General features: G+C 36.2%; 2 protein-coding genes across 2 annotated transcripts; one reads left to right on the top strand and one right to left on the bottom strand. All coding sequences in view use genetic code 11, as the record gives it.

The window, feature by feature from the left end:
* Positions 1-810: 810 nt before the first annotated feature.
* On the top strand, positions 811-1,242 carry EGR_05845 (hypothetical protein; the record flags this gene model as incomplete). The annotated part of the gene is made up of 1 exon (XM_024495094.1): positions 811-1,242. One exon carries the CDS (start codon positions 811-813, stop codon positions 1,240-1,242), a length of 432 nt encoding a protein of 143 aa, XP_024350557.1.
* Positions 1,243-7,214: 5,972 nt separating this feature from the next.
* On the bottom strand, positions 7,215-10,224 carry EGR_05844 (hypothetical protein; the record flags this gene model as incomplete). Its single annotated transcript, XM_024495093.1, has 7 exons — positions 7,215-7,380; positions 7,512-7,670; positions 7,723-7,794; positions 7,912-8,020; positions 8,788-8,867; positions 8,951-9,030; positions 10,030-10,224. The coding sequence occupies 7 exons, from the start codon at positions 10,222-10,224 to the stop codon at positions 7,215-7,217; spliced, it is 861 nt and encodes a 286-aa protein (XP_024350556.1).
* Between the last annotated feature and the right edge of the window lie 990 nt (positions 10,225-11,214).

The following is an 11,214-nucleotide window of genomic DNA, read 5'->3' as shown; positions in this document are numbered from 1 at the left end:
CAAAACTCTATCCCTATTCGATCGCTTTGAAAAAAACCACTTCTAAAAAAGTCAAGTCGTAGAGCCAATCCCAAAATTATTGTGACATACGGCGTGCGATTGGCAGCGCAGTTTACTAATATTCACTATAATCATAGCTTCGACCGCCTACGTTTTTGAGTTTCCTATGGTTCAGCCACCGGATTCCAGGGTGTCTACTAGTAGTTGTTCAAACTTTTCGAATAACTTCAGCTCCAAAATTCCGTAAATAAGTTCGCAGCTAGTGAAGAGGATGCAGAAGGTAATTGAGAAGCTTGTTTCTGAATTTACTATTAACTAAACTAATACGTAATAAACCTTCAGAAAAGAGGTCTCTGGTGCAGTTAAATTGTGATTGTTCAATAGCTTTGAATAGTCAGTGTCGATTTCGCAATAATAAGTGCTTAATTGAGGTCACAATCCTACTTTTGTGAATGCGGTCATTTGTAAACCTGGATTGCGCTCATTTCTTAGAACTTCCTACTAAAGGTGTAAATGAAAAATACCCATTCTACCAAAAACAAAGGTTAAAATTTCGACCCGTTATTCATCAAATCTAACAAACACAGACACTGAAACCCCTAATAAGATCAGTCGTTTCCGAAAAATCCATAGAAAACCTATTTTATTTATGAAAATGATAAGGTCTTTCACTGGTTTTGATTTATTCACATTTGTATTAATGTATTGGACTCTGATTGAACGGTCACTCAGGAACCAATCAGAAAATTGACGGCTTAGGGTCATTGAAATTTAGGAAACCTAGCACAAGTGCAATCAGAAGTTGGAAGAATGAAACGCGTCCGAAAACTAACTGCTGCCATGCTCGCCTTAACAAACATATCTCTGACACTCTCACTCTTGCTACCGTATTGGGACTGCGGACGCATTCTCAGAGAATGCATTGAAGATGGCCGTGCTTATCGTGAGGTTATGTTTGCTGTGGCCACATTGCTCGCCATTGGTTTGTCTTTACTCTTCGCTGTCTTCATTATCGAAGTTGTACTACTCTGCGCAAAGGCCATACCTACGGGTACTGTTACTGTCCGATTTGTATTTATCTACATGGGTTCGCTGTCATCTTTTTGCGGTGTGCTGTTGTACACTGGTCTCGTGATAGGTCGATGGGCCTACTTTTTGGCCATCTTTGGTGCAACCATCGCTTTCGTGGTGCAAAAATTGGCCATGATCTCCTGGCGATGCGTCATAGCAGAGGATTCGTAGCTGCTGGCTTAAAATACCTTATTTTTCCTTACCGGATCGCTTGTATCTATGCGTTCAATCACAAGGCCCTTGTACTATTTAGAATTGTTTTTTTTTTATGAAATCAATAGATTGCACATTGAAGAACGCAAAAACTGCCTTTTGTGTCAAAGTGTGCATTTCCTTTGATAAGTAAAACATCATTATTTTGTGCATAGAGTTAAGCTTGCACAATTTTCAAGCATATATAGCAAATCAGTTGCTACTTTTTGCTATCGGTGATCTTCTTAAGTGGTTGAAGTTTCATTCTTTTAAGAGGTTTAATCATGATTGCCTTCACCTTTACATTAAAATGTCGGCACCTCTGAGCAATCAGGCAGACTTTATTAAAGCGTACTTAAAGTCGAATGCTTTGGATCAGTTGATAATCAGTGGCAATGTAATTTGTGCTGCCACAGTATTATGTCATTACCATACTCTTTGGGTAGTTTCATGACCTTAGATCTGATTGGACAGCTTGAGATTTATTGTTATCTGCTATCAGTGGTTTAGTCACTGAGCACCGTTGGAACGTTTAAAAAGTGCTAGAGAAGTATGTTGTCCGAGGAATTTGGTTTTAGTTAAAGCAACATATTCATCTTAAATTTACTTTTACCAGATTATTAAAAATAGTTAAATGATACCGTAGTTCATTTTTTTTCAGTGGACTATGAATTTTAAGAAGGTCATCCACAAACCATATTTCCCACTGGAATAGTGAATAACCAAGACTAACCCACTTTACTTTAAATAATTATAAGACTAAAATGCTAAATTTTAGATAGGAAACTGACATTTTTCGTCTTTATTAGACCATTCACATTATGGCTAATCTAGGTCTAACATAGGTTTGTTGAACACTTCCAACACAGGACGCCTACCTGTGATTTACAAGTCATCAATTTGTTAAGCACACCTGGATACAAATTTCGTCCTTAAATGGACAATGCTAGGAGGAGGGGATTTTTAATTGTTCGCCAGCAGGCTAAGATGATAGAAAAGTTCTTTCAAACGAATCACACTCTTTTAGCTCGCCTAATAATGCTGGACCATCCACTGGAAATAATATGAAACACGATGAAAGTAACGTTTTGTATGCAATCAAATCTAATAAGGTTACTCAACTTTGAGATGTTACTTAAAACCAGGTAAATGAAACCACAGACTACAAACCAGCGTGCAAACTTTTAGTCAATTTAAACAAGAAAATAGAGATGACGCCCGATCTAAAAACGTCACCTATGACAAAAATAGTTGAGTAGTAAAGTACCATCGAATCACGTTTCCATTTTAAACTAAGATACCCTTAATTCAAAGATTCACTTAAATAAAACCAATTCTGATAACAAGCTTTGCAAAAGCGGTGTTTAATTTCCTTAGTTGTTGCCAACCTAATATTAAAATCCAAAATTAAGGGCAAGGTAACTTCTAAAAGTGTTTATAGAAGTTGGATAAACGATCAAAATGGCATTTACTTCGTAAATTCCACAAAATCGTGGTAATGACCCTAATCATACACTTTACTTGAAGGCTCGGTGACTGAACGATCCCTTATCTTAACGGCAATTAGTTTTCTAACTAATTTAAGGATATTAGTTGGTCCCAAAATAAACAATTATTCAAATCATCGGAGTTATTGGCGGTTTCTTCGTGCTGTCCTGATGTACGTAAACGGCCATGTGGAATGACCACCTTACCATGACCCTGTAAACATTCTAAGGGCACATCGGAAGTTCACCTCTAAAAAACAACATAAATTCAAGCCCTCAGAAGTGCATTTCTTAGGAGAGACTCTAAGCTATTCCACACACAGAGGTAATCTAAATGTCTACTCAATTGCTGATTAGCGAGTTGCAACTCTACCCGGATGTATCATACTTAAAAGTGTATTAAAATACCGTTCTCACATACATCGAAGGGTGTTGATAATTTACTTATGCAAATTGGCTTCTTTTTCAATTAGTACTTCATAATAAATTGTCAGGTACGTGATGGCGTATGGAGTTCCAACTTCAGGTGCTCTACTACAATTCATAGGCAAAGTCAAAAGAAGATCACTCTCCAACATTTAAACTAAAATCAAAGCATCTCTTTTTATTCAACTCTACACAAAAGTGAATTGTTTCATTGTATTCCATATGCTGTTATTTTATCAGAGAAAAAGCCATTTAGGAGTGAATCCACCGTGGTGGATAACTGAAGTTAAGGGCCCATATTTAGAGAAATAATGAAGCTAATCGCCGTGGTGTTGCATGCAGTATGTGCACACGATTGGAAGTTGAGTTTAACAATGAAGAATCGTGATTCCGAAGAATTTTGGATTGTAGCGTAAAAAATATTTTCCTAGTGAAATTTGAATGACCATTCTATCTATGCAGTTCACCTATTTGGATATTCAATGTTTAAGGCTCTTTGAAATATTTTAAGAGTGAGTGCTTGTGGCAATACTCGAAAATCTTCCCCCAAATCCTTAAATGTTTTGTTATCAAAGATTTTTATCTAGCGGACTTTTGAAGCCAATATCCAGAAAAACTAGGTTAAGTGTCAATGATGGTTGAGATATGTTCGCTTTGTGCAGAAAGCCTATGATTTTAGCAGACGACTTTCAGTTACTACAGAATTTTTAAGGAATTTTAACGATTGAAAGACGATTCCTAACTAGAACAAATTCAGGCTTCCATGAGTACCAAAACTAAATTTAGAATGATGTAATAGCTGTAGCATACTACATAGTGCTGCAGTGACCTTCCTTTCATGCACATCAGTCACAGCCCAATCTGTAGGGTTAACCCAGTGCCAGACGAAAACCGCAATGTTCTATTTGCGATGATGGTAAATTAATGCCCCTTCATGCGACTGATGGTTAGGGATGGATGCATTCTAAGGTAACTTAAGTAGAAGTACTGATAACTCAACCAATCACACAATGCTTCATTTAAAAGCCTAAATGATATCTTCTATGAGTTGTGCATTCCACATAAGTTTTATTTTTAAATTTGAAATTAAAATTCACCAATCTTACATCTGACAGCTTTTCGGAATCATCATCTATGCATCGCAGCAAACCATTGACTATTGTAAAATAATTATTTGTAAACTGAATTGTACAAGCGCTCGTTTATTTAACGATGAACATATTAGTTGCGTTACACTTCCGTGTCTTAAAATATAGGAAACTAGGTAAACGTAGTGTTAATATTTTGGCTGGAATTATAAAAATTATTTTACTGCACCTTAAGTGTGCTCTGAGTAATAATTAGGACAAACTATTCAAGTAGTAAATGCTTTCTACTTCTGTTTATGTATGTAAATGTAATAGGTATTTGATAAACAAAAAGATAAAAAGTCTGACCCAAATTTTCAATCTGAGTTATGATATTTTACAGGATAATTAGGTGAATGACACTTTTCAACACATTAAAAAGCTATTGTAACCTCTCTAAAAGTGTCTGTCATGTTTACGCATTATCAACCACGAAATACCGCTTCCTATAAAGGGAGGTTGGATTTCGATTGGACGTAACTGGAATTATTTATGAACATAAAAAAAGTGATATTTAATCTAGTTATGCATTTAACTTCATGAGCTCGGTGCCATGGTGTTACCAATCATACTATAGCTCATCTAGAACTGTCTAACTTAAAACGCCTTCAAAGAGGACTCGACTGCTTTAAGTTCACACATTACAGTATGTTTACCCTGTGAAAGCAGACTTAAAACAAATTCAAACCCATCAGGGGTTTTTCAGTGGCATGCAGAATCTTTAAAAGTATTTAACAAAATCACTTGGCTACGGAATTAGTTATATCCTTGAACCGACTTGAAAAACAAGTGTAATTTATATCTTGATACTGGGGCCATGCCCAAGTGTAAGTATTCAGAGAGTTTATTTTTGGTATTCCTACTTCACGAGGAATGAAGGCTTCTCCTCAGACATTTAATAATATTACCTCTTTACGATCTCGCCCGCTTATTGTCTGATGTGAATGGGTGCAGATAACTAAGGCACTTAATGAGTAACTAGAATCAAAAAGCTAAATATTATGTTGCATCAGTACCTGACAGAATCCATCACATTAAAGCAATCATATTTAATTTGAAAGCGAGGGGTGGTGAAGCTCACATAAATGCCTATAATTCCAAAAACAACAAGAAGGTAAATTTCCCTGAAAAAAAACCCATACCGAGTTAGGATCCTTCATCAATTCAAATAGGCTGCATGTTTTGGTGGTAAATATTGGCCAAAATATGGATTATTCCAGAAAGTGATACTAGTAAACAATATATACAACCTTACGCAATAACATATGTTGTAATAGAAAGTCAATTCCTTGGCCTTGCCAGCCAGAAAAGAAGACTTAATTAATATGTTTTATAAATCAACCTAGCTCGAATTACTAAAATACTAAAGTCGCAAATGAAATTGATGAATGAACTGATCATACTCACTACAATTATACACTTTTCAAATGTTTAAAAGCAAACTTTCACAATAATCTTTAGGTAAATACTTGATTTTAGTAAAAATAACTACATATGTCAAAAGTATAGTTTTTTTTTTTGTCAAGCTCCTTACCCATCCAAGGGCAGGAAGCCAGTAAACTTCGTAGATTTATTCACTTGAAAAATCTGCTTTAGAAGAGATCAGATATTCATTAGATGCCTGAGAATGGTTTGTGTTTGATCTCAGACTATTGCCTGATTCTGAACTGACCTGATTTTGATAGTTCTTTCTGAAGAAGACGTAGGATACTATTGGCACAGAATACCGGAGCGCCTGAGAGGAAGAATACTATGGGTGCGTAAGTATTTACATGCCTACATGACACTGGTGGCAATTCGAATGGTTACACACTCCTCTTTACGAAATTGGGCAATTCTTTGGAAGCAATCGGTGTCAAAACACTTGATTCAAGTAATGGCACTATAGTGAATTCCATTAGTCAGCATCTAATTGACATGACCCCAACATTATTTGCAGCACATTCTAGCAGCATGGCAAGGTGTAAAGAATATTTTTTAGCTTACTATGTATAATAAGTAGAAAGCCTGTTTGCAGTAGTGAAAAAGTAGGAACTTTCGATGTTAATGTTTCTAGAAGATAAGGGTTGTTTTATGTTTTACTAATATTGACTAGTAGTACAGCTGGGACGATATCGAAGGTGGTAAATTCTCGAAACTGAACATTAGGATGCTGAAGCAAGTTGTGAAGTTTTATCCATTTCATGGATGCAAAAATGAGGTTTATCAATTTCAAGATAATTAGGCTTTACCATAAAGCCATGTTCACTTTGAAGCAGTTGAGCTAAGGATCATGTGTATTGACTGATTTTACACAAATTTAACATTCCATTCATTCCTTCAGTTATTTTTACTTGTCAGTGCTTATGCATAGTCCTTTCATTGTAGAATTATGAAAAAACTCATTATATTTCCCATGTTTTGAAGATGGAGCCTAACAAATGGACGCAATTTCCCTCAATCTAACACCTGTACTTCACTCAAAGTATCATTTATTGAGTTAAATCTTCTGTAAACACACACAGCTGGCTTATAATTCAAAATAATGACTTCTGTGAAGTGAGCGGAATATCAGCAGCATTTGAATTTATAGTTCAGATAAGCGTTTATGGAACGTTGCTAATACTTCAACTACCGACTAAAACAATAAAATAATTTCATCTTGGCAGATAAACATTCGACTGCAAAAACACAGAACTACCAAGTCAACGAATTCATAAATACTACTATTATTAATGCTAAATCCCATCACCTTAGTTCAAACTAAATCACTCGCATCATCTCAGTACTTTGGAAGGAATGCAATGCAGTCGAAGTACACGGGGCTATCCTAAAGTACCTCACTTTCGACTAGAACTAATTTGATAGCGGTGAATTTCTTATTCCTCATTTATATTACAAATAACATGTTTTTGACGTAATCATTCGTCACTCAACTCACTATTTTCAAGTTGGGTATATTGCCCAATCTTATTTGCCAATGCAGAACTGTCTCAACGACTCGCCTCCCTGCTACCAAACAAGCTAATTTTAAAGCATTCTGCATCAATTTAACTAAGTTTCCAGCTAAAATGTGAAATACATTCGACTTCATTTGCCTTTACAACAGCCAAACTTCCACACTCCCCAACAAGTCATATGAACTAGCCATTTCTATCAAGCTTATGCTCCTTTGAAATGTTAGTTTCCCCATCGTTAATTGTAGCATATCATATTCGATAATACTTACACGCAACAATATATATGGAGAAATTTTATAATGAACATATTCACATGAATTATGACTGTGATTTGTAATCCCAACTGCATATACATCAGAAAACTTAACACAAAACTTATACTTTCATCAGTGATCATTGGGGCTAGATGAAGAAGTCCGTCGAAATTCCTAAAATGAAATTTGAAAATTAAAATGCGGACAGCGATAGCCCCTTATTTACTTGTCAGAATAATAAGTATCGAAAACATATTCAGTCCTTCTGAGTGAAGGATGGGTTGCAGTGGAGAAATTTCTGTGAATGGGAGTGCAATTGATACTTTATTTTAGACAGCTAATGTAGTGGAGTTTTATTCGGTGAATAAGTCTAAAACTTGGTTAAATTGTACCAACCCTTGTAAAATTACGTTACCGATCCGTAGTTACAGAATTCGTTGAATATATGCTCATATAACAATAATTTACTTGACATTCGATTGTGTTGAATTCATCACATGGAGAATTCAATTCTGAGACTCTCCCTTAATAGAACTATAAATACAACAAGGAAGCCTGCGCTTCTGTCGTGACGCAAAGATAGACGAAATGAGGACACTATCTGAAGACGTGAGGAATACGTGGTGGCCAAAAGCATAACTCCTGTTAATGCATGGGTTAAACGTAATTAGCCAGTCATTTGTTTTTAAAAAAAAAACTCTCAAAAGCGCAATTTACGCCAAATTTTAATATTGCAAGAATTACCAAATTAGATCCATGTGAATGCTACCCCAATACGTAAAGAGCTTATTTGCTTAAACACACCCGGCCTCCAGTGCTTTTATTTTTCCAGGGTGTGGTCATCGCGCACTTAGATATTTACTTTGGAATTTTAGACTTTGGGTAGATGAAACCAAACCAGGGCTGAGCAAAGCAGCGTGACCGGGTTTTAAAAAACAAAGGGCTTTTAACAAAGGAAAAGGAAAACTCACTTCACGTACCATGCCATGGAGATGCAAGCGTTCAAGACTCTTGAGGCCTTCTACAGATGAATTGCTTCTTCGCGAGAGAACCGGTCGGTAACGTGTTTCTAAAGGAATTTTACGTATTCTGCTGCGCTCAAAGTAAGTTTCAAAAAGCCAGCAAACGGGTTATTTGATTACAGTTGTCATCTTTTTTGAACACAAAGCGCAAAATTTGTCAGGGTATACTTCCAAAAACAGTAATATGACTTGGGTGTCAGTAGGAATGTTGACAAAAAAAAATTCGAGGATAAGCAGGACAGATTATTCGATATTTCATGAGACATTACTTTCAGCTTGTTTTCTAAACAAGAGCCCATTATATTTACTAAACATCAACTTCGGCGGAGATTGGAAGTGCAAGTTAAAACTAATCGACTTAGACATATGAATATGTGTGGATAAGTGTAGGAGTGTTCAAACCATAAATCAACATTAGATGAAAAATCTTACAATGCAACATTAATGCAATTAGTTGACGGATTAGGCCAAATGAATGATTTCATATGAATCAAGAAAAGTTCGGCAAACGGCTATTGTGATTTATAAATAATTTGGCCCAGTAACTAAATAGGCTCGTCTGTTGTTTGATAAAAATATTACTTCTAGGAGCAAAACAACTCCCTCTGGTCATCTCTTTTCTATCTCGTTTTTATTTCCAACTTCTTATTGTATTTGCAAACTGATTCCATGATTGGCTAATGTCGAGAAAAGGTATTAATAGTGACCTAGGGGAATATCAGTTAAAGAAATCTCGAGTACACGGATGAGGTTGAACCCCTCTCTCTAGGGTAAGTTATGCCGTGTGCGTTAGGAGTTTAAGGTCCTTTGTCCTGATGTTTTCTTAGAGTAAGAATGGGACACTCATTCAGACCAACAAACTTGTCCTGGCTGTTTCTGGAACAGAGTAGGTAATCTAGCCCGTAACTAAATTTTAAAATAGCTAATTCATCATGAAGAGGTAGAGCCTTCATTGCACCAAACCTGCACATAAAGCAGGTATTATCTTGCGGGAATGAAATGGTGATTGCCTTAACGGGTTGCGGTGGGTGCTGGATTGATCGTTTGGAACATTTAATGGTTTGTTCCCTCACTTTATCAACACTGAAACACAAAGGCCATTTGTTGTCACAATTCAGTCAGTCAGTAAGTCAGTAAACAATCTTCCCTCAATGGTGTGTTTTTATAACGTACGCGAATCGAAGAACAAATGTATGGACTCTAGAACTTATTGCCATCTGTTAACGCAGAACATATGACTCCCGTTTGCTTGGAAGATTCTGTGACTTTCACAGTTGCAGTACATGGACACAGACTCTCTCTACCACAGGTACACATATCGAAGAGTTGCTGTTGTCACGCTCACTTCCAGCGATTTAAGGTGTCGCTAGTAACTCACAGTTCTCCATTATTGTAAATAACAAGGGACCTTCATAAACGCGCTGCAGATATATTCGAAGGATCCATCAACAGAAACAAATTGTCCAATAGAGATCGTTTCTAATACCTTATACTCTACCCTCTTCAAATACCTTAAATAAAAAATAACGATTAGCCAGTTTCTGCAACATGGAAACCAAGTTTAGCTCGAATCTTGAAGCAGACGAACTTGAAGTGGATCTATCAAGTACGTTCTGTCGACATTTGAGGATGTGAATTTTGTTTCGAAATAGAAGTAGAATGTGCGATAAAATATCATAAAGGTAGGCCGACGCATAACTACTCATGCCTTATAAAGATCTATCTAAACGACTGCTTATCAGTTATAACAAGTTGTTGTACCAATCTACACAAAAGAATGCAAGTACTATTTGGTAGCCTAATATTCCTCAATTACTTAGGCATTGGTCTTCCCCACTAAAAAGCGACAATTACTTGTGCTTTAATAAAGGATTGAAAGGCATACCGGATTTGCTTACCTTAACAAAATTATCTGATACAAATAACAAAATTGCCCTGAGTCAGTCGCATCCTACACATGGGTTTAGATAATGATGATTTAAAAAGGTTTTAGAACAATTACTATCAATTCCGATAAGTGCAGATCACATATCCGTTTTCATTAAAATCAGGGCGATTTTGGCGTCTACAACCGGAAGTACTTTTAATGGATATTGTGTGCATGTTTCCGTACTTGTGTACGTTTAACCTATGTCTGCCAAGTGTAGCGTGATGTCCACAAACAAATCAATCCTTTTGCCACTTGCATTGGACAACAATTAGCTCATCTATGGTGTTACATACGGACAGGTATTGTAATGAATAAAAAAATCTCGACATTCAGAGGAGCCTGTGGTGATCTATATCTAGAACTAAAATACGGGGGTTCATTCTCTGCTGTTCTTCGGCAAGAAAATCTTTTAAAAAAATGGAATCTAGTGGAAATCATCAATAAAACACCGATATTAAAGCACGTGGTTCTGGACATGACGCTTGCCAAGAAATCTACTATAAGGTTTATTTTCTGAGTTTTCTACATAAAACATCTTGTTTAAAAATAATCAAAACAGCTAAGTGGGATTAAAATAAAAAGTTTACGCGATAAGACATTTGAAATCTCCATCCTCGCGAAGTCAGCATTCTTACGAATGAGCTCGTCTCCACGGAAGCTTTTGTCGATGGTCTCCAAAATCGGAACTTCATCTATAATCTAATAAAAAGGGAAACTTTCTCGCAACATGCATCCTCTACAAACCATACAAAATAATACTTGTACA

The sequence above is a fragment of the Echinococcus granulosus genome, assembly GCF_000524195.1.
Source record: "Echinococcus granulosus chromosome Unknown EG_S00046, whole genome shotgun sequence".
NCBI classification, from domain to species: domain Eukaryota; kingdom Metazoa; phylum Platyhelminthes; class Cestoda; order Cyclophyllidea; family Taeniidae; genus Echinococcus; species Echinococcus granulosus.
The sequence above is the reverse complement of the archived record's forward strand: the minus strand, read 5'-3'. Positions and strand labels throughout refer to the sequence as shown.